This window comes from Taeniopygia guttata, chromosome 17, assembly GCF_048771995.1.
Source record: "Taeniopygia guttata chromosome 17, bTaeGut7.mat, whole genome shotgun sequence".
Classification (NCBI taxonomy): Eukaryota; Metazoa; Chordata; class Aves; order Passeriformes; family Estrildidae; genus Taeniopygia; species Taeniopygia guttata.
This window is the reverse complement of record NC_133042.1, coordinates 1,655,009-1,679,278: the sequence shown is the minus strand read 5'-3', so window position 1 is coordinate 1,679,278 and position 24,270 is coordinate 1,655,009. Positions and strand designations below refer to the sequence as shown.

At 47.3% G+C, this 24,270-nt stretch overlaps 1 protein-coding gene across 3 annotated transcripts in view; it reads right to left on the bottom strand.

Moving 5' to 3' along the window:
• Positions 1-24,270, bottom strand: part of PNPLA7 (patatin like domain 7, lysophospholipase) — a 129,850-nt gene that overhangs the window by 45,179 nt on the left and 60,401 nt on the right. For all 3 annotated transcript variants that reach the window (XM_030286893.4, XM_072936736.1, XM_030286894.4), the window contains exons 21-26: positions 18,335-18,395; positions 15,694-15,843; positions 5,825-5,888; positions 5,196-5,364; positions 3,932-4,114; positions 2,609-2,727 (exon numbers count right to left, since the gene is read on the bottom strand). In XM_030286893.4, the coding sequence (XP_030142753.4) occupies positions 2,609-2,727; positions 3,932-4,114; positions 5,196-5,364; positions 5,825-5,888; positions 15,694-15,843; positions 18,335-18,395 (746 nt within the window). The remainder of the gene's footprint in view (positions 1-2,608; positions 2,728-3,931; positions 4,115-5,195; positions 5,365-5,824; positions 5,889-15,693; positions 15,844-18,334; positions 18,396-24,270) is intronic.

Here is a 24,270-nt window from a genome sequence, read left to right as displayed (position 1 = left end):
TTGCAGGGCTTGATGTGTCATTATTCTTGGAACTACATCTCAAAGGTATTATTTTCCTAAACACAAATCTCCTTTCCTTTGTCAAACTCCACAACATTTCTAACTAAAATTAAGTTAGCATTCAACAAAAGCAAAACACTGTAATTTTAGAACCATATCACTTCAAGTTGTTTTATTTTTATGCTCATAGGAGAAAGAAAACCTTTAGTTCCTATGAGCCTTTTGTCATGACAAACCACAATGATAATTACTAGGAAGCTGCTCTTGCTAAAACCTCCCAATCCGGCTGTCACTGGGAAGCCAGACAAACATTCCCAAAATAACAACTAAATAATTGATATTCCTGGAGTCACAGAACACAATACCTTGAACAAATACTGACCAGCCAGCCCCTGTCACTGTCACCTCTCCCTGGCTGTGTGACCTGCATGATTCCTGCTCTGAGAGCAAGGTGGGAGGACACTCATGTAATTGTTATCCAAAGGCCATCAACACTCTGTGCAAAGACATTCTTAGTCTGACTGTGCTTTAGCCACAAGATGATTTTAAATACCTAATCTAATTTCTTCAGTAATGTTAGCAGAAATGGGCAATCTAAGAATTTATTTTGCCCTCCCAAAGGCAGAGGTTCAGAGTAATTCTGAGCATTTACATGGTTCAGAGCAATTTTGTCTTTTCCCCAGTCGTAATTATATTCTCACTTTAAAAAAGTCTTTATCTAACCACAATTTAGATGATTATTTAATGACTAAAAGAGCATTCTGTATCTTTCCAGGAAAAACACAGTGCTCACACCATCCCTGTGCCAGCCTGGAACCCCTGAACAAGCACTTCAGTCTGTGGCATAGGAAGTGTTTCAGAGAAGGAAAAAATATCCCATTTATCCACTCTGCCCTTAATCCTCTTCAAGTCCACCCCATTCAGGGATGCAGAAATGAGCAGAGTGATGGCTAATGGCCCATGGCTTGTTGCTGAATGGGTGATGAGCATCCAGAGACCCCAAAGCCAACACAGCAGCAGAGCAGCTTTGCAGAGAGGGACAACACAGGACCAACACAGTGACCCTGCTCCTCCTTACCTCAGATCCTGCACACCCGCAGGTGGGAGCTTGCAAATTAAGTAGTAAAATTTAAAAAAAACCAAAACAAACAAACAAAAAAAAAACCCAAAAAAACCAATTTGGCAAAAATTACAGCAGTGTTACAGAAGGAAGGAAGGGAACGAGCAAAATGTGCTGCCAGCAGTACAGGAGTGCACATATTTAGCATGACACAGGCTCTGGTAGAGGCAGAGATATTAGCTGGGAACAATAACAAACCACAAATGCTCTGTATCAGTGGATGAGAAGCCTCCTGAGATACTCAGATAAAAGAGAAGCTCCCCTCTGCTGTTCTGCTTTGTGACTCCACAGGACAGAGCTTGTCTCAGAAATGAAATCCTGAAACCAGCCCAGGTGAGGGGCTGTGAAAGGGAGCAGGATCAAAGCACCTGTGAGACACTCGAGGAACCAGCTCTAGCTGCCTCAGCAGCAGTGACTGCTCAGGAGGAGCTGGCACAAAAGAGCTCCAGCCTTTCCTGCAGTGATGGCTCCCCTGAAGCACGCGCTGGCCCAACGACAAAAACGTGATATTTCTGTGCACTTAAACAGACAGACTGCGTGCAAATTAGGGGGTTTATTTTTTTAAGAGCTGTATTTCAAAGCACTCCTTTAAAGCAGGGCTTCAAGAACACAGTGATGGAAACAAGGAAGGCAGCGCTCGCTTGAGACAAAGGGCGACTCAATTCTGTCTCAACAGAAACTCTCCCAAGTAAAAAGGGATTCCAAAGAAAAATGCCAGCAGTAATTTATTTCTGAAATTCACTTTAGATGGATGGGGTTTCAGGTGGAATTCTAACAGAGTGCTCAGCACACACCTTGTCCTTGTGTCTGCAAAAACGCACCCTTCCTGTAAGGTAAGGCTGTCAAAGTGTATGGGTACCTGGGGGTTTGGAGGATTATAAAGATGAGAACATTCTCCATTAGAGGACATAATTCCTCTTACTGCTCAAACTTTGAAGAACTCTGAAACACTGTGAGCCATTTTCTAATATAAGACTCCATAAGGGAAAAAAAAAAATCCAAAGTGTAGGCCAACAGAAAGAAACGTCATCTTTTGTGCCCTGGTCACCTCCTGGTATTAAACCATTATGAGAGGCCTCAAGAGGTCACAAACACTCATGTTCCTTCTGCAGAAATTCTGCACGAATCCCCACAGCAGGCTAAGTTTGTGTAATTCCTCAGTGTCTCCAAACGTAATTCCTCAGCATCCCCCAAATGCTGCCTGCAGAGCAGTGCTGTTTTCCCAGGACCTCTGTTATCCTGAGGGATCTTTCCCAGCCCAGGGACAGCTCTCAGATGTGGTGGATGCACCAGCACAGAATCCTAGAGAGGTCTGAGTTGGGAGGGACCTCAGAACCCAACATGTCCCAACCCCCGCCATGGGCAGGGTCTCCTTGCCTAGGCCAGGCTGCCCAGAGCCCCGTGCAGCCCTGTGCAGCCCCGTGCAGCCCCGTGCAGCCCCGTGCAGCCCCATGCAGCCCTGCCAGGCTGCCCAGGACCATGCCCTACCTGGCCCCGCCGCCGCCCAGCACCAGCGCGATGGCGTTGCCCGTCAGGACCCGGGCCAGGCGGGAGAAGTCGGAGTGACGGTCTGGAGCCTTCTGGAACACACGTTCATACATCTCCACCTGCAGAGGAGAGCCAGGCACGGTCACTGCACGGCCAGGGCAGCCAACAGCAGCCTGCTAAAAGATGCTGCAAAGGTGAGGAGAGTGGAGCTGCTGTCTTGTGAGGGAATGCTGGGGCAGCTGGGGCTGCTCAGTCTGGAGAAGACAAGGCTGAGAAAGGACCTCACCCCTGTGTGTCCCTGGGTGCAGGGACCAGGCTCTGCTCTGTGGGGCCCAGCAATGGCACCAGAGGAACACGCAGGAACTGAAGCCCAGGAGTTCCACCTGGACAAGGAAGAAGAATTTCTTTTCTGTCCAGTGACCGAGCACAGGACAGAGACCAGAGAGGCTCTGAAATCTCCCTCACTAGAGATGCTCCAAGCCTGTCTGGACACAATCCTAGTGACTGCTCCAGGGGACCCTGTTGAGCAGGGAGGTGGGACTGGAGGAGCTCCAGTGGTCCTTTCCAGCCTGAAGCTGTCAGTGACTCTGTGTTACAGCTCTTCTTCAAAGCAACAGAGGGTGGTGAACCACCCAAACTGTTCTAGTGGCCAGTAGCCTCTCCTGAGTCTTTCATAGCCACTGGGAGTAGTACAGAATTTCCTTTAGAGCTCTTTCTCTTCCTTGACAAGGATCTGAAAGTCTTGGAAAGCATCCCAGACTACCTCTGCCTCATGTTTAGCACAGCTTTTGGAAAGCACAAGGATGCTCCCAACAAAAAGGACTCTACTATGGTCTGTACATACCTTTCATTGGGACTCTGAGCTCTTTCAAGATATCAAAAAGCCAAGTCTGCATCCATAAAGAAAACCTGTCCCCCTTATTCCTGTTCCCTAAATCCAGTTGAGGGCAACCAGATTTAAAGAGTGTGGTCTCATATTTCAGTGGAAGTCTTCTGAGAAAGATCCTTTGTTAATAATAGAATAGGTTTTTTTCCTTACAGGTTTCCAAAAACGGTTTTAACAATTATGGTTAAATTATAATGAGAGTCAGAAAGAGATTGCTGACTATGGCAGGCCAAGACTTCGTAATTATCTATTTACCTTTGAAAAAAGATTACCTTGATTGGGCTTTGCAAAATTCAGAGGATTTGCAGAATGCATTGTTAAATCTGTGTGTGTAAGAATATGGTGGACTGTCATTACCCCAGATCCCCTTTGTCACACAGATTACAGATCAAGTCAGAGACAGCAAGGGACCAGCCACCAAAGCAGGAATCTCTTACCAGCTTGGGCAGACTCCTTTTGGAGAAGACTCTGCGTGGGCAGTGGATGTGGAGGTGAGCAGAACACCAGCTCCTCATGTTGAGCCACTCCACCGTGCGGGACGGGAGGGGCCCATCCTCCTTGTGGAGCAGGATCAGCTGCTTCTGGGCTCTCACTGCCGTGTTCTCCAGCATCCTCTCCAGCTGCAGAGCCATGGACACCCACGAAAAGGGGAGTGAGTCCTGCCTGCTCCAGTCTCAGGGTGAAATACATCCACACACACCCCACACCCCTATTCCCACCTGAATGCAACTCTGCACAGTCACAGCCCCCAAACACGATTGATTTAGACAACAACACTGTTAACTCTGGGCTTACTCAGCACACAGAAGCCTAAAATCAGCCAAGGATTTAAACCTGAATGTTTTTGACTTAAGCCAGGCCATTAAAAGCACAGCACAGGCAGGAGCTGCTCCTGCAATGTGAGATGCTGCCCGAGTCAGACTCGAACCCACAAATATTCCGTGTTTTTTTCTTTCCCTTCCCATCAGTCTACTTTGTTTTTCCTCCTTGCATTTCTGATTTTGATTTTTTTGTTATTGTTGTTTTAGGTAACTGCTGGCAGCTTGTTCTGCCTGTGCTTCCTGCCTCCCACATCCATGCAGGAAGAGCCCACACAATGGGACACACACGAAAGCTGCACATGGGACCAGCCCAGGCTCTTTGCAGGTCACACTCAGCACCTCACCATCCAAAAAAAGCCCCACCTGTGATTCCTTTTTAAAATTCCTTGAAGAATTTTCATCTGGTCAGAAGACTTTGGTAATAAAATATAAAATCATAAAAATAGATACCAAGGGTAAAAAATTACAGCTTAAGATCTGTAATAAAATACAATAAATAATTCATACACTGCGATTTAGATCTACTTTTTCCTAAGCACACACCATGAATTTCATCGAGGCAGAAAAGAATTCCTCCCTCTGTGTGGAAGCCCAAAGAAATTCTGGGCAGAAACACAAAGCTTCAAAGCAATTTTTGATTTACCATTGGCCAAAATTACTCTTTAGAGGAAAAGAACTTTGCTGGAAGTACTCCTACATAGAACTTGCCAACTCAGAGGATTCTCATACAATTCTTTTGTTATTCCTAACGGGCATTTCTCAGGAATATTTCATTATTTATGCCTCACTGGGTGTTAAACCCAGGAAAATACATGAGTGTGAAGCAAGCTGCTTTGAGCTGGGCTGTTCCCAGTGCCAAGGGAAGGAGCAGCTCCCACACCTCTCCCACAGAGGGCTCCTGGTCTCCCAGCCCCACGATGAGGATGCAGTCGGCCTGGCGGATGCAGCGCTGGGTCCAGGGGGTCAGGGTGCTGTCAGCCTGGTACAGCACAATCCTGTGGATGTCCTCCTGCTGGCCCAGCCAGCTGGTCAGTCTGTACTCGTGGATGCTGGGGACAGACAAGGAAAACAGGGAATTCAACTGGTGTTAAATCACAGCTCCCAGGAGAAGGGAGGGGAATCTTACACCGGGAAACACTGGCATTTCCTGCTCAGCCAGGATCTGCTCCCAGCTCCAAGCTCCTGCTAGCTCTGGATTTACACCATTAGACAAATACCAAGGCAGGAGGACACAGTGATGCCTTACTTCAGTAATGCTTCCACAGCATCCCTAAGCAGGAAAACACTCAGAGAAATTCAGCTTTTTCAATTTCACAAGTGAGAAATTAACTGTGGGAAAAACCCACCCACACCTGCACCAAATACTCCTGAAACATGATTGTCTCCAACACCTGGAGCAGAAGGCCCAGTGTATGTTAGAAGACAGGGTTTTGCTCCCAAACTCTGTGTGTTTATAAGAAAAGCCCAGTGTCTCTCTGCATTTCCCTGAGCAGTGATGAGGGCAGGTACCTGTCGAGAGCAGCAGAGCCCAGGCGCTGTTTGATGTTGTCACTGGTGAGCAGCAGGGCAGGACCTGGGGAAACAAGGAATTTCACCTGTGAAAACCTCAGCTTGAGCTCCTGGAGAAAACTGCCCAGAGGAGATGTGGCTGTTCCATCCCTGGAAGTGTCCAAGACCAGGCTGGATGGGGCTTGAAGCAACGTGGGACAGTGGAAGGTGTCCCTGCCCATGGCAGGGGGTGGAATGGGATGGGTTTTAAGGTCCCTTCCAACCATTCTCTGATTCCAAGAATTCAAATCCACGAGGTAGTGATGGATCAGTGCATTGATCAGAGCTGGCACAAAGTCTTCACAAAAATGTTCACATTTTTCTAGGAATACATCTTCCAATGCTCCCCATTCCCAGAGCTCTGTTAGTGTATTAATCACAACCTGCAAGCTCTGTTATCCCGTTCCTCGGGGTCACGTAGGATCACAGAACCATGGAATGGTTTGACTTGGAAGGGACCTTAAAGCTCATCCCACCTTCCACAGGACCAGGCTGCTCCAAGCCCTGTCCAGCCTGGCTCTGGTGACAGCTCCTCTTGCAGCTGCATCAAACTCAGCACTCAAAATATCACAGACCTTTACAGCCACAGGAAGGCCAGGATCCTGTTTCTAAAGAAAAGAGCTGTTCCCTGACCTTCCAAAATACAGAACTTTTTCACCCTGCATTGAACCAACTCCCCAGGTGAATCCTCTAGCTCTCTGCACCATTACTACTCCTTATTCAACATGCCAACAGGAACCCCAAAAACATTCCCAAATCTGTAGGGCACAGTCAGAGCCCACCACAGACACAGACACATCTGGCAATCACCTCAGATGTGAGCTGAATTTTGGTGCACACAAAGCTTCTTGCAGGCACTTTAGTTTAATTTTCTTATTAGCAATTCTAGTGCAGCAGCAAATTGTGCTGTATGTGATAGAAGTTGCAGAGTGGCTGCAGCTAAATTAAAAAAAAATGCAAAGACAAGAAAACTTAAGGGAATAACTGCACACCTAGAGAAAATATTACCTGTCTCTTATTGAGAAATTCACATTTACAAAACATGACAGAGCAGTCACTTTTAATTCATGTTTTCATTGTGCAATCCCTCATTGTTTCATTAATAACAGAACTGAAATTTATGTTCTAAATAACAAAACATTTCATTACATGATGAGTCTCAAAGCAAGGTTATAATGTGTTCAGTAAAAACCAAGGAACTGTGAACAACCAGCATGGGCAAATGTCAGAAATTCACATCTCTGTGTTCAAAATGCAAAACCCACAGGTACAGATCTGGAATTGGCCATCCTGACCTCTAGGGCCAACTCATCTCTCCAGTCTCAGGTTACAAATGCAAGATGTGGCTTAGGGTGTGTATTCTATTGCCATCTGTTAGAGCTGGGGCAGTTCTCCTCTGTTCACTGGGCACTTTTCTTTATCTCTCCCACAGCCAATCCTCCCTCCAGGAGATCTCTGCTGTTCATGGCCACTGAGTGTCCCTGCATGGCTGAGAAAATTCCATCACCCATGGGGAGAGGCTCTGCCCAGGGGAGGAGCTGAGCATTCCTACCTGGATCCAATCTGACCTGGGAACAGCACAGCAGCCTTTGCCCCCTGCATTCCCAGAGGAGCAGCTTTCTCCCCACTGCATTCCCAGAGGAGCAGCTTTCTTCCCCCCTGCATTCCCAGAGGAGCAGCTTTCTTCCCACTGCATTCCCAGAGGAGCCCAGGCCCATCTCCCCCAGCCCTGGAGCTCCAGAGGAAAACTCCCCCCTTGTGCAGGATCCTGCTCCAGCAGAAGCACAGCTGGCACTGCAGGAGGGCTGAGCCACCCTGGGATGGGGCTGCTGCCACCTCCCTGACCCACAGGGGACAGGGCTGCTCTGACTCTGGCAGTGGTTTGTTTCTTTTTTTTAATTTGTACTATTGCATTTGTATTTTTAGTTTTCCTCATAAATCACTGTTATTCCTACTCCCGTATCTTTGCCTGAGAGGCTTTAAATTTCAAAATTACAACAATTTGGAGGGAGAGGGTTTACATTTTCCATTTCAAGGGAGGCTCCTGCCTTCCTTAGCAGGCACCTGTCTTTTCCAACCAAGACATCCCCGCTCAGTACTCAAGTCCTGCTGCAAAGGCTTCACTCTGCTTTAATTGACTTTACTCTTAGACTTGCACAAGTTCCCAGGTGCCATTTTCCATCTTGTACTTTCCAATACCCAAATACCATTTGCTCTTTGCTACACTGATTATCAAGGAAGACCAAACAAAATGGACAAAAATATCCCATAAGCAGAGACCACAGGATAAAGCTGGTGAGAAAGCACTGAGAAGAGGATGACTCAAGAATAGAATTTGACTTCCCCATCCTCCAATAAAAGTTCTGGAAGTTGGTTCCTGTGAAAGCAACAAGTGCCAAGCAGAGGAATGAACAGCATTCACAGAAGAGATTTGGGCTTAGCCTGCCCTGCCCTCCTCCCTCCGTGGCTCCTTGAGCCATCCCACAGCAGGGAACAGTGCTGGGGGAGGGGGTTATCACCAGATCTTTAACACTGGCAGATTCTTTTATCTGAATCACTGTTCACCTGGTGTCAGTCTTGGTATAGCTTTGAAATGGCACAATGGGATAAGAGAGGTCTCCCAGGGGGAATACTGATGGCACTGCACAGAATAGAACTGCAAGGGACAGAGTGCAGGGCAATTCTGCAAGCATTCAGCAGCAGAGTGATCATCAATGTTCATTAACAGGTCAGAGTTCTCAGTTAAATAGAAAAGACAGGTGGATTAAAATTGTATTCCAGGACATGTGGCTTACAAAGCTTTCTGGCAGTGGTGGAAGCTTAGTAGGCAAAGACAAACAGCCTGGAATGCCAAGTGAGCTGAGGAATGCAATAAAAATGCTAAGTAAGAGAGACAACACCAAGGGAACAGCATGAGCACCTCTGCCTGTTACCCCCCTTCCCCGGGCACTGAGACCCAGCAGCATCAGTCCCCAGAGATGCTCTGGGGCCCAGGCTCCAGGGGGACACCACTAAAACCAGGGGACACCATCAAAGCCTGTGACCTGCAGCCAGAACAGCTTTCATCCAAGGGGAGAGGCAGAGTTTGTGGGGCTGGGGTGGATCTTTGTGTTCCTTCAGCCAGAGGCACTTTGGCTGTGGACAACACCAGAATGAGCCTTGGAGAGACTTACAGATCATATCCAGACCTCACTTGTGGTGTGGCTAAGCAGCAGTTCACAGAACAGGACACAAACAAAGGTGCCCAGACAGACCCTGGCTATGCCAGCTCAAGAGGAGCTTGCCCAGTGCCCCATCCCTGCACGTGCCAGGGACACGGGACAAAGATTCCCAGACCTTCACTCATCCCCAGCATGGAACACAGTGATGCTTCCAACAGAACCAACTTGTTTTGTCTCAGAAATACCAACCATCTGCTCTGCACTCCCAGTTTCTAGCAGGCTCCCAATTAATCAGCCATTAAAACCCCTCCATTAATGTGACCAAGAACACCAACATATGTGAGCTCAGAAAACAGAACCAACAGAAGAGTTATCTCAACTTAACTGCTGCAAGCAACCAAGTAAAGAAAAAATCTCATTCCCATCCTAGAGGTTCAAGGCTAGGTTGGACAGGGCTTGGAGGAGGCTGGGATAGTGGAAGGTGTCCCTGCCCATGGCAGGGCTGGGGTGAGATGGGCTTTAAGGTCCTTGCAACCTAAACCATTCCATGATTCTGTGATGATTCAAATCCACAGTTCTCAAACAGCCACACCTGCAGGCAGGAGTGACCAGCCCAATGTGTCAGTGAATCCTTAAAGGGCTTTGTCACAGTCACACACCTCTAACCACCCTCTCTCCAAAGCTGGCATCAGCCTCACGGGCAGCTTCCAGCTGGAGCTGGCATCAGGGACACATCCCTGCACCCCTCAGTGTTCTATCAATAGGATCAGAACAGCTCAAAGTGAAGAACAGGAGAGGTGATGTGAGGTAACATGAAATATTCCTCCAAGCCCTGTGTGTGCCTCTGACAGCAGCCAGCAGCAGATTGCTGGGGAGGAGTATCAGAGCAAGAAACACTGAGTGCCATTCCCTGAGTCTCCAGCTATCCAGAGCTTTCTCAACCTTTCGGATTTCTCAAGCCTGAGGTGGTGACTTTCAGAAGCCTGGGGGATTCTTCTGTCAGCCAAGAGCTCACAGAGTTCTTAACTTCAGGTTTTCTGTGCTTCAGCTGAGAGAACTGCAGGCAGTGGCCTCACCCCAGGCCCAGGGATTGTGGTTGCTGGGAAAACCTCCTGGAGCATCTAAAGCTGTACTCCAGGGCCATCTGTTTTTCAGTACAAAACTAAGAATTCCATGAAACAGAAGGGAAAGGAAGAAAAAGCTGGCAAATGCCAGAGGTCTGGTTCGTTTTCTCTACTAACAAACAAGGGCATTGAAGAGAAGGGCTGCAGCAAAGCTTCCAACCTCCTGTCTCAGAGAGGGGGGAAAAAAACATCACACAGGACATAAAACCTCCCTTTCTTGCCAGTAAGCAAGAGACTCACTTTGGTAATTTTTTTCCACAAAACACCAAGACATGCAGAAGCAGGAACACAGGTGTCCTAGTTCTAAGTCTAATAAAACATGGTCCAAAAGTTGCCTTGAGAAATGAGCGGCCCAGAGGGCAGAGAGTGATTTCTGAGGCTCAGGAATGGTTTCAAATCCACCTCACCTGAAAAATACACCCACACCAAAAGACAAGGCCAGTACAATACACACTGTGGAAAAATTTCAGCAGAACAAATTTACTTGCTTGGACCCCATTAAAATAAAATGTACTTTTGGCCTAATAGAAGTCTACAAAATTATGTGGCAAAGTCACATAACTGATAAATGAGTTGGATATCAGAGGATCTTGCCCAGTAAAAAAATACTAAGTGATGACAGGGTTCAGGCACCACAGTGAGCATTTCAAATTTAAATCTAATCTGTGTGTAAAGACAGACAGAACTGTAATTAAAAACTCCAATAAATTATTAGCAAAGATTTTTCAGTGAGCTGTCCAATACATTATACATTTTTAGAACTGAAAAGAAGGAAAATTTAAAGGGCAGAAAGGAATGAGGGAGACACATATGTTGGATTTGAATCCCTCCCTACTTCAGTTTGAAATTCTATGAGATCAGAGGACTCCCACATAGAACCAGAATTTGCACAGCCATGTGGTGTCTTTTAGCTGGTCTCAGTAAAGGAACAAAAAAATAGTCAGGCAAATACTTTTGAAAAATCTGAATATTGCAGAAGAACTTCTTATCAAAAGATGCCCTCAGCTCTACCAGGATTAAGAGGAAAAGAATTAATAATAAAAATAGACATCATGAACACTGACCAGAATTCATCAGTATGATGAATTGCACAGCAGAAAAACCTGCCCCCTTTCCTGACACTCCACTTCAAAGCTGGAAAATTCTGCTCCTGCTTTCTGGAAGTTGCATATTGCACAGCCTCCTTTCTTGGAGACCCAGAGTCCCAGATGCAGAGGAAGGGCTGTCACACTGGAGCCTGCACACAGCCAGGGGACAGCAGGGCTGCAGCCCCAGGGTCACTGTGCCCTGCAGGACCTTCTGCTCTGCCCACAGAGCTCAGAGCATTTTTTGTCTAGCTCTGTCTCAAGATGAAGGCAAGTCCAGCTGCTGCTGCCAGGTCCCAAATAAACCTTTTATCCCACACTTGTGACAGCAGCAGAGCTGCCCCAGCCCTGCCCAGCACAGGGAGGAGCTGGAGCTGCTGCAGAGATCCAGAGCAGGGCCAGGGGGATCAGAGGGATGGAGCAGCTCTGCTGGGAGGGAAGGCTGGCACAGCTGGGGCTGTTCATCTGGAGAGGAGAAGTTTGGGGTGACCTCAGTGGCCTTGCAGAGACTGAAGGCACAGGAAAGATGGAGAGAGACTGTCCAAGGGCCTGGAGTGCCAGGACACAGGGAATGGCTTCCCACTGTCAGATTGCAGGGCTGGATGGGATATTGGGAAGGAATTGTTCCCTGTGAGGGTGGGCAGGCCCTGGCACAGGTGCCCAGAGCAGCTGTGGCTGCCCCTGGATCCCTGGCAGTGCCCAAGGCCAGGCTGGACAGGGCTGGGAGCAGCCTGGGACAGTGGGAGGTGTCCCTGCCATGGCAGGGGTGGAATGGGATGGGCTTTAAGGCCCCTTCCAGCCCAGACCATTCTGTGATTGGAAGCTCCATGGAAGCACAAACATCCCTTAGCATTTAACTGGGACACAATCCCACTGTCTGGAAACAATATGTGAATTATCATAAATCACAGAAACACCAAATGTCAAAGGAACCAGCATGAATGGGCTGGGGAGAGCTGTAGGTGGTCCCACACAGGTACTCCCTATATGCAGAATGCACCCCTATTGGAGAGCAGGCTGTTCACCTGAGCTGCTCCCATTACAAATCAAAACATTAAAAAAAAAAAAAAAAGGAAATTTGAAAAAAAATTAATTAAACCTACAAAAATAATTATGCAATGAAACCACTAAGTCCTGTCTAATTACAGGCAAAAGTGGAAGGAAGGAATATTCTGAGAGGAAAGAATATTCTGAGTACTTTTCCAGTTTTTGTGGACAGTAAATATTCACTATCAAACTGAGATTTTCTAGTTGGCATTACTTTTAATAATACAGAAGTAGCTAAAAATTACCAAGATAAGCCCAAAATCCTGTTGAATAAATTCACCTGCAACCAGCTCTAACTCCAATCACTGCCCATAGCCTTGTCATTGCCAATTCCAGGAAAAGGAAAACCACTTCTTAAGTGTTATATTGTATTACAACCCAGCCTGCATTCCCACCAGGACTGGGGTCAGCCTGCATCCTGAGGCTACGCTCCTTCCCAGCAGCTGATGATTTTTGCAATGGTTTCAGTGTTCCTCCCTGCATCCTCCTCATTCCTTCTATCCTCATCTCCAACCTGCAGCAGGGGAATTCAAGGCATCACTGCAATATCCAGCTAAGTTCATATTAACAGGAAGGAGAAGGAATTTTCTGTAATAAATATATTAAGTTGCAGAAGAAAACTAAAACCAGCTGTTCTCCCCACACATTAAGGCTGCTCTCCACTGCTCTGGAACATATTTGAAGCCCAGAGCAATGAAATTATACAGATCAAACATTAAATATGGATTAAATGTTAAATCAAGTATTGTAATCAGATGCTGCCATTTAACTTACAATTATAAAAAAGGGTGGTTCAAGGAAAAAAAAAATGTGGATAGCAGCAAATCTTCAAAGCAATTTTCCAAACTGAGGTTCCTTTCAGAGAAGATTTTCAATTAAGCCTTGTCAAGCATATTAACAGCTCCCATTTCCATAAATCTAGGGCAGGTCTGATCCCAGCTCACACTCAAACCCCAGGTGAGCCCATCTGGGAGCTCAGGAAAGGGCTCGGGTGGCAGCAGCTGCTCAGCAAGGCCCCAATACAAACCTTTCCACATGGAATCATGGAATGGTTTGGGCTGGAAAGGACCTTAAAACTCATTTCATTCCATCCCTGCCTTGGCAGGGACACCTCCCACTGTCCCAGGCTGCTCCCAGCCCTGTCCAGCCTGGCCTGGGACACTTCCAGGCATCCAGGGGCAGCCACAGCTGCTTTTGGCAACAGTTCCCCTCACGCCAAATGTGCAGGTGAATAAGAAAACAACCTAAAAACAAATCAAAATTTCACTCCACTACTCAGTTGATTTTCTGTTGCAGGAAGTCAGAAGAAAAAAAAAAATCATTTCAAAACCCATCCCCTTTACTGAAAGCCAAGCAGAACCTGCACGTGGCTCCCAGCACTTTGTGAGGAACACCCAAACAACCCCAGCCAGAGGGCAGAGGAGGAAACACAAAAGCTACAAGTTAAAAAAAAAAACCAACAAAAGGAGGCAAAAAGACAACATTGCTCGTGCTAAATAAAGACAGAAGACCTGCAGGCTGCCCACAGAGGTTCTGCAGTGTCTGGGAGCTCCGTGGGGCTGCGGGAGCTCGGGCCGGGCGCGGGGCCTGTGCGAGGCCTCGGAGCTCCTGTGCCAGCGGTGTTTGGGACCAGATGGCTCCTGTGTTTGCCCACAACACTTTCCTCTTCCCACTGCAGCCGTCTGCTCCCTCTTGGCAACAACTTCAGGTGCCAAGGGTGTACAGAACCATCTCGAGCTGCCAAGCACGGCACAGGCGTCGGCGCAGGGGAAGGAAGGGAAAAGGGTGAAGGAGGAAAGGCTGAGTGACCTCCCCAAACCCGCCTTGGGCACCTGCCTGCTGCTCCCAGCCCAAATGGGTATTTTTAATTCTGAACAGTCCATCTACCTACTTAAGTTTCTGTTTATTTTATTTACAGGCTCTTAGTGTTGTCACACATCAAAACAAGCTGGCAGTGATCCCTAAGGAGTCCCCATTAGCAATACAGCTCCATTATGGATGTAACATTTTTCTGCCATCTCCAAAATATCTTCAAAACACCCACAAATTAGTTCTCACTGTAACAAGTCTCCACTATAAGTTGCACATAAATTCAGACTTCAGAAGGTTAAAGAGCTCAAGCACCACTGGCTTTTTCCTCTGCCTGTTCACCCAGAAGATTTTTAAGCACAAAAAGGAATGTCAGCTCCAGACACTAAAAGTCAGAAAGAAAATTACCAATAAATGTAAGTGGTTACACCTCAAGCATCACATAACCTGTATTTTTAAATAAGCCATGAGAGAGCAGGACTAATAATTTCTCAAAGGACTACAGGAGATTCACTCAAAAGACCTGTAAGACCATTTGAGGATGAAAAGAGGATGTTCAGGAAATGTCAAACACCACTAATGAACACAAAATAAATTCTGAATTAAATACATGAGTTTTGTGAGGAACTGGAATGTGCACAAGCAACTTCACCCATGGATAAAGCAATTAATGACTCAACCATGAGCTGAACACATGGTTTTGTGGCCATGAGACAGACAAACAACCTGGCAGCAAATGCGACAATGATTTCAGACTAAACTTTGGATTTCCAGTGCCAATCTGGATCTCCAGTGCCAATCTGGATCTCCTCCATGAGCTTCTTCCACCAAGTCTTATCCTTGCCACTCATGTACAACCACAATGCAAGAAAACTGCTAAGAAACCCTTTGCTGGATGAAGCTTTTCAGCCGAGGAGGCCTGGAACACTCCCACCCATGAGCTGGACAGAACCAGACTCTCAGGTGCCATGGGAACGTGCCCTGGTGTGAGATGTGTCTCCTGGAATGACTGTGGGGAGCTGAGAGCAGCCAAGACAAGGACCAGAGAGGCTGGTGAGTATTTCCAAGTCATTAAGATAAAAAAGTTATCCACTATAAGTAAATGCACATTAAGGATAGGAATAGAGAAGCAAGAAGGATGGAAAAGGCTGATCCTGACCACTGCTGCAGAATCACAGAATGGTTTGTGTTGCAAATGACTTTACAGATTACCTGTCCATGGACACCTTCCACACTTCCCAGGTTGCTCCAGCCTGGCCTTGGACACTTCCAGGGATGGGGCAGTCCCAGCTTCTCTGGGCAACCTGTGCCAGGGCCTCCACACCCTCACAAGAATTTCTCCCTAATGTGACCTAATCCTGCCCCGAGTTTATAACTGTCCTGTGGGGACCTGGCCATATAAAAAAACCCTCTCCCTCCTTTTTTATAAGGTCACAGGATTCTCTCCAAAACCTCCTCCCCAGCCCTGCGACCAATCCCCAGGTACTGCTACCCCCTAACACAGCATGGACCCCGCTGTGACAGCAGGTGCCAGTAGCTGGCCATGCCACTCCAAAACGACCAGCAGGGTTTGTTTGCTGTGGTGCCACCACAGGAACACTCACCCACAGCACTGAGGGCGTGCTTGAGCTCCAGGGTGAAGGCTGTCAGCGGCACCTCCTCGGACACCGGCATGATGGCCACCGTGGACAGGTTGCTGGCAGGATTCCCTGCATCCCACTTGCTGCTGGAGCTGTGCAGTCCAAGAGGATGACCTGTTCACAGAGAAAACACCTGCCATCAGTCAGCCAGGCTGCAAAAAACGGAATGTCACCTTCAGTCAGGAGGAAAAGTGCCATTGTGTCACCGAGCTGCTCAATGTCAGAGAAATGTAACACAAACCTCCACAGCATGTGAGAGCAGAGTTCCCACATATTTCATTTTAAGAGCATGAAGATCAGTTTCCATCATTTTTGGTTGCTGGTACACCATACGTGGGTTGAAGTTAGGCAACATTAAAAATAAGCCAGGAATATATTAAATGAAACATGGATCTACCTGACCCAGGAAGACAAAGATAAAAAGGCACTTAAAATCTCTTTTCCACAACTTTGGAACTGATTCCACAAGAGGAATTAGCTTAACTAACAAAACTCCCAAACCTGTTGTCAATATTAAAATACTCCAAAACTTATGATATACCTTTTCTTATTATATACCTAAGCACGGAAGGAAAAAGCTGTTTTCAACAAAGCTCCTATAGAAAATGTGCATCTCTACCTGTTTTCCCTTCCGTGCAAGATGCAGAGCTTTACATATAAGGCTTAAAATATGGAACCTCTGAACTAGCTGCAAAGTACCTGGGAACTATCTAATATAATTTGGTAAGTAAGGGCAGAGGAAAAGCAACTTTTGAGACAAATCTGCAATGCATGTGAGGAAGATCAAGATCTCAGACAGCTTAGAGGTGGTAAAGGTCAATGTTATACAAACTGTTCTTGTTCTGATACTCTTTTTTTCTCTTTAGCTGAGCCTTCTCAGGAAATCTCACTCTGCTGCTAATGCCTGTCAACTCAGCTCTGAGAACACAAAAAATTTTTGAATTTAAGTTGGGATTTCACATCCTGCTTATCTCATTTCACCCAGCAAAGGCCTAAGATGAATTTTTGAGCTGGGCATGTGGAATACTTGACATCCCCTGTGCAAACCCATTCAAAGGCTCAATGCCAGAGTGACAGACCATGCAGGACACAAAGAAATATCTGATAAACTTCTTAAAAATATATATTAATCAATTGAATTATTAATTTCAAATCTTCTAAAACAGCTCTGCACAGAACATTAAATAGTTTTTCCCCCTCCTTCTAGTGATCTTCAAGAAGATATCTGTAGGTTTAAACAGATCTGTAGGTTACACATCACAGCTGAACCCCTTCATCTCCACAGGCCCTTCCGTCCTCAGAACTTCAGTGATTCTCTGTGATTCTCTGTTTGAACTCCTGTTACTCTCACTAATTTTCCTCCCACTAATTTTCCCCCATTTTGCCCTGTATCCTTGGCAGTGCAGGCTCTGCCCTGGCCCACAGAGGCATTTCAGCAGGCACAGAAGTTTAAGTACAATTATCACCAGGCATTTGAGCACAAGTGGTTGTGCCCAGAAAGCTGAGCAGGTGTAGAAAGAGCAGATCCCCTTCCCCAGACTGCTCTGAAACAGGAAAGTGGGTGACCTTCATTTTCAGTCTCCTTGGAATTTGGCAAAACCAGCAACTGAAGGAATTAAAACCCCCTGACCAAATGAAACCCAAACAATCCTCAGCATCAGAGCCCCACCACACCCCCAGCAGTTAACAGGCATCTGCTTTCAAATGCTGCCCAAGGAAATTGGGACAATTCCCTCCTACTCCCTTCAGTCAGGAAGGAGACTTTGTGTTGGTGCTGCCATAAACACAGAGCCTCAGAACCAACCCATGGCAGGCCATTTCCTCCCAGACAATTCATTAAAATACTGCAAATCCAGGCATGTGAAATCAGTCTGTGCTGCTGCTGCTCTGCACGGTGCTCTGATTCCAGCCTGTTACAGCTGCTATTTCCAATGCTCCCTTTACATTGCTCTTGCAAGAAATTCCAGGGAAATTTCACTGCACACAGGCAGCAACACTTCTGGATCTCAATTGCAAATCATTCCATTCCCACACCCAGCTGGCCATGCTCTGCCAAAACTAACGTGTACACAGATATAATGAAATCACCATCCACGTGCACCTACTGCTGTAACAGACCACAGAATCCCAGACTGGTTTGGGCTGGAAGGGACCTCAAATCCCATCCAGTCCCACCCCTGCCCTGTGCAGGGACACCTTCCTCTGTCCCAGGCTGCTCCCAGCCCTGTCCAGCCTGGCCTTGGGCACTGCCAGGGATCCAGGGGCAGCCACAGCTGCTCTGGGCACCTGTGCCAGGGCCTGCCCATCCTCCCAGGGAACAATTCCCAATTCCCAATCTCCCATCCATCCCTGCCCTCTGGCACTGGGAGCCATTCCCTGTGTCCTGTCCCTCCATCCCCTGTCCCCAGTCCCTCTCCAGCTCTCCTGGAGCCCCTTCAGGCCCTGGAAGGGCTCTGAGCTCTCCCTGGAGCTTCTCTTCTCCAGGCTGAAATTTAGCAATGCATTTCCTTTCCAAGTCTGCACTGCCTGTTTCAAATTTAAGGATGCAAGTGTAGCTTCAAGGAAGCCCCAGCATCAAGGGGAATAGTCCAGGAATGAGTCTCACCTCCCTGCTGCAGACTGCCAAGAATCTTCTCACCCAGCAAGTGAATAAGTCTGGTCACAACCTGGGAGAGAAAGAGAAAGAAAAGAAACATTCAGGCAGAATGTACTGAAAGTACAGCATCCACATGGAGACTTCCAAACTTTTTTAAGATGTTCCCTCAAGTTGAGCCACACAGAGTGTCAAGGGTTTGCAGCTGTAGCTGTAATGTGTGGTGATTGGTCATTTGTCATGGTTTCTCCTACCTTGTTTTACTTTAATTTGGAAAAACAAGAAAACAAACAACCCTGGAACAGGCAGGATTTAACTTGCTTTGGGGGAAAAAAAAAAAAAAAAAAAAAGATTATTTGGGGAAACATGTCAAATTGCATTTTCAGCTCTCATTTCTCTCTGCAGTGCACCTGCCCTTCTAGGTACTCTCACTGCTCAGTGGGTGCTGCACCTTTTGTAGGTGCTAAAGGCTCAAAAAGGTCCAAGTCTGTGCTCAAACAGACCCTTCCCCAATCCTGGTGAATGGTTTACAGCAGCCAATTTAGAATGTTTGGGGATAAAAAGAGAGGGATAAATACACCCCCCAAACACCTGCAGAATCAAAACAAACTACCTAAGAAATTGCTTTCCCCCCTCAAATCATGTTTGCCTGGTAATTCATGTTTGAAGGCACAGATGTGCTCCCAGCTGTTTTTCCAGCAGGACTCACATAAATATAAACTAATATTCCAAAAGTCAAATGTATCTCCAAAGTGACAAGCCTCTCTCCAACATGACCAATCAATAACTCCTGACAAGTGGGGTAGCAGAAGACTAATCCTTGCAATATCAAGAAGTGACAGACATGGAAAATGCAGCATTTATTCAAAAAGCTCTACACACATGTTTTACCAAATAAGGAATAGAGTTATTTAAATGCATTAAGGATTAATAGAGCAATCATTAAATATTCTCCCTCAAATAATTCAAGGTCAAAATAGCTCAGGAGGACACGAAAAAATCCCAAAACAACTGCCACAACAAAAGTTCTCTAAGGTTAGCAAGCAAAATGAGCTGCAGCCAGGTTACCTGGGATCCTGGATAAAGACACCCTGCTCCCACAAGAACAGGCACTTTGGGATGCAGCTTTCACATAAAGGGCCATGTAGGCATCAAGACAGCTCAGGATGCCCACCTGAGTAATTTCTACATCCTGCCTTAAAAACAAAATCTAAGGCAGCAAGTTCCCCTGCACTGTGAAATGCTGTGCATAAGCACTGATGTATTTTCTGTCCTCTATGGGAAAAGGGGGAAGAGCAAACAGAAGCTTCCAGCACAAGGGTGACTTGTAGTGAAGCACAGAAGAAGTTACCTAGGTATTTTCCAGGGATTTCATGGCATGGTTTGGTGTGGGAAAAGCCTTTAAAGCCCACCCAGTTCAACCCCTGCACAGAGCAGGGACACCTTTCACTATCCCAGGGTGCTCCAAGCCCTGTCCAACCTGGCCTTGGTCACTTTCCAGGAATAGCCAACATCTTCTCTAGGCACCCTGTGCCAGTTCTGCCCCATAGCCATGACTGCAAGTTGGTGAAGATGCCACATCAACACCTCAACATCTCCTCAGTGACCAGGACAAAGCCCTTGGAAGCGCCTTTTCCTTGCCCCAAGAGCAGGCACAGTGTCCATGCCCACTGCCCCCCGTGTGGGGAGGACAGCAGGAAAGCTCCCAGCCTCCTGCCTTATCCTGGAATCTCAGGATCTAAAATGCTTCCCTTTGTCCAAAATATAACAGAACCTGACGATCACCCAACCACACAACTCAACACCACCAAGCTCTGAGGCTCTGGGACTCCCCAGATGTGGGAATCCAGGGCTTCCCTCTGGCTGCCCTGGCAGGTCTGGGACCCTGGCAGGGGTCAGGAACCCCCCTGGACAGAGCCCCCAGAGACACTGTCTGTGATCTCTGTCCATGGAAAAGAGTTTTCAATCTTACAGGATCAATTACAAGCTCTGAGTGTTTGATATGAGTAATAATTAAGTGTGGCACGGGTGCAAAAGTAAAATTTTAGGATTCTAGATTAGGGGTTCAGAGGGGACAAGATGGAGGAATTGGGTGTGCCTTGTCCTTTTTCTCCTTCTTCATGCCCTCCATGTTTCACTGTGGTGTTGGCATTTTTCTGTTGGTTCAGGCTGGGGACACACTGTCCAACGTAGGTGACAGATATTGGCACGTTATTGTAAATCCAGCACAGGTAGTTTGTGGTATTTAATGTTTGTACCATCCCACTGAGGGCAGAGCCCCACACGCTGCCCTGCAGGACAGAGCTGCGGCAGGGCAGCAGAACATGTTAGAGATAAACAGAATAAACAACCTTGAAACCAGCACAGACCAATTATGGCTTCTGCTTTGGCAGCGGGGCAGAAAGACAGAGACTTTTTACACTCTCGGAATCACCAATACCCACAGATTCCGACACACAGAGGCGCCACATGTGGCTACAGAAAACTACCCCAGCCACAGGGAGAACTCAGAGAAACAGGGAACTCTTCACAAAAACAGAGACTGATGGCCCTTGCTAAAGGATATAACCTGCCCCCAGAGCAAATTTACCATACCCAGCTCACAGGCTTCACCTAAACCTGCAGCAGCACAGCAGGACTTTCCTTCTGCAGTTTTGGGAGGTGCCATGAACATCTTACACTTCTAAAGCACTTAAGCATCAGAATTTTAATTACTTACTAAAACCATCGCCTGTATTTATAACTTTTTCTTCTTTACAGGCAGCTAAGGAGAGCTCCAGCTAAGTTACAAAATATGTCCAAGGTTAATGATGGATCTAAGAATAGAACCTATTGGTCTCATTTTCCAGTTGGCTGCTCCTATTACCGGGAAATATTATTTGTCTTGTTTGCTGGAGCAAACCTTACAGCCTTGGTATGTATAGATAGGGAAAATTATTTCCCTGGTGACTTTGTAGAACAAGCAAAGCTGCTCCCCAGAACGGGATGAGTCACTCTGTCGCAGTCATGGCAACGTCCAAGGAACATCAATTTGGGATCCGAGCTCAGAACTGAAATTTCCACAGTTTTATATTACATAGACCAGATATCCTCTCACAAAAAGGCAATGTTTTCCTTTAAAAGGGACCTGTCCATCTTTCTGAGGGAGAAGTCAATACAAATCACATCCCTCCATCGACAGCAGCCCTGACCTGATCGACCACAGCCCTCAGTGTGCAGGGCAGCAGGAGCAGCTCTCCCCAGATTCAGGGCAGCTGGGAAGAACTGAAAACCAGCAGGAAAAATTCATCCTTCAGCTTTCCAAGCCCCTTTATTCTCACTCCCACGCAGCAGCAGGGCATGGGAAGGAGCAGCACAGCTCAATGCAGCCCAAGAGACAAGGAAGCCAAGGGATCTGGGAGAGGACAGGGATAGCTTGGGCAGGGAACAAGCAGGAATTAGCCCTTGGGCTAGGAGCAAAACGACAGGGATTGAAAGGAAAGAGTTACTCCAAGTGTGTCTGGAGGAGATGGAGGCAGAAGGATAGGTATAGGGTGGGTACCTGGGTGGAGAATCTGGGCTGTGACTCAGCAGTCCCTCATCCCTCCTGTTCAGCTGCACTTTGTGGGAAATTCAAGGGAGGCTGAGTCTCTTCTTCCAGGTAAGAAGTGACAGGACATGAGGGAACAGCCTCAAGCTGTGCCAGGGGAAGTTTAGTTGGATTTTAGGAAAACCTTCACTGCAAGGGAGGTCAAGCACTGGCACAGGTTGCCCAGGGCAGTGGTGGAGTCACCATCCCTGAAAGTGTGGATGTGGCACATGGGGACATGGATTAGTGGTAATCATGGCACTGGGGGAATGGTTTGACTTGATGATCTTGCAGGACTTTTCCAACCTTAACAATTCAAGGAAAGCTCTGGGAATTGGCAGTGGGGTAGGACAGGAACTGGACTGACCTGGAGAACACAAGTTTCCCTCCTCTGGGAGTGCAGCCCCCAGCACTGCCCCACACTCCTGAGCCAGGGACAGCCTGGGCACTACTTTTCCCAGAGCTTTCTGCCCCCTTCCCCATGGGAACATCAGTCTTTCTCAATCACAGTGCCAGAAGAGCCCAGAACACTTCCCAGACATCTGCACAAGCAGAGTTCTCTCGTTTCAGGGTGCCACCATCACCTGGGGCTAGACATCCTTCCCAAATCTCTCATTTTCAAGGTGCCACCATCACCCGGGGCTAGACAGCCTTCCCGGTCGGAAGCGTCTGCTGTGTTCACCCTACGGCACATCCTGGATTTTACAGCCTCTTCTATCTAGCACCCAGCCCTGCACACACCCCTCCTGCTGGCACAGGATCAGGCAGTTTCAATTTAAGGCTTGAAGAAAAATCTGCAAGAAGGCAGCGAGTCAGAGCCCAGACAGATCAAACAACACCAGGAGGTTCCTAAATTAGGCGAGGATCGTTAATTGCCTGTTGTAAAGCAAACACAGCTTTTGGGCCCCTCGTGCTGGGGATGGAGCTGAGCTTGGTTTAGTTGGTGAGGAAGGGGAATTAATCCTTCCCCATGATTAGGAACAGCAGCAGCAGCTGCAGCCAGCTCAGTTAATCACAGTTAATCACAGGAACAAGCAGTGGAGCTGTGGATTGGACACTTGGCTGCCAGGACAGGTCTGCTCAGAGCTCCCCAAACTGCCAGAGAACACAGCTTCCCATCCCCTGCTCACTGCCCAGGCTGGGAGGTGACTCAGGAAGGTCACAGAGCACCTAAAGAGGCCCTACAGGGGTTCATGGAGCGAGTCTGGAGCTGTGGGGCCTGCCTAGGTCAGGGAGGTGACTGAGTTCACCATCAAAAATATCCTCAAAGCACACAAAAAACCTACTCTCCTGAGCTTATGCAAGAGTTTTCAGGCCAGAAGGACAAAATCTGACCTTACAGGTCCAAAAAAATGAGTACATATCCATTTCAAAAGCTACTTGGGGCTCCAGGTGCATCAGTGCTGTTCTACAAAAGCCCCAAACCCCTCCAGCTCCCATGGACACCACTACAGATGTCACCTCATAACCCTGGCCCACAGCAGGAAGTTCAGGTGAGACATTTTCCAAGGGAAATGACCATTTCTCCTCCTCCTGCCACCCACTCCCCTTTGCAGATGAACTCCCCAGGACATTTCTGTGCAGGGCAAAACAGGATAAAGAGTTTCTGTTTCTCAACCCCCAGCACAATTCCACCTCTCCCACCCAGCTCACCACTCATCACCTCACCCACCTACAAACATCTCACCTTCCTGGCTGTTTCTGCATCAACTCCATCCCAGTGAGACCAACTCAGGCTCTCCCAGCACCCTAAACATCTCCTGTCTACTGTGTCTACTGTTCCTTCACCTGCTACAGAGAAGCTTCTGGGACATCATTAATTTTCCCTGTGCTTAATTAATGTTCAATTACTCCACAGACCTGCAGCCTCTGCATTCATGGCCAGGCAAGGCCCAAACACCACATCCCAAGGGGCTGCATTTCCTTTCTTCAGGATGATAAATTCCTGTTTCAAAAGCAGGATGTGGCCATGCAGGATCTCAGCTCTGCTATTGCTGGTGCCAGCACAGAGCTGAGTGCTCCATCCATCCTGGGTCTGAGGTGTTATCAGAGCACCACTGGAATTCCCACATCAAGAGGTTACAGTCACTCTGCAGTGCTGTATTTCCTATAATCCCTTTAAATATTTCAAACTACTACTTACCCCTGCTAATCTTCCAAGGCTGGGTTCTGGTTAAAGCTTTTGTTCCTATTCAACTGTGAAACTCAAGAGCTGATTTACAAAAGGCTCTTCTGAAAGTGATTTTCATGAGAATTCAGTCAGAAAATATTCTCCTATGGACATTTATTTCAATCTGTGAATACTATGGAATGGACTGGCAAATTGAATTATCTGCTGACAGACAGCAACTAACCCAAACAAAGCTTCCTCTGTCATAGG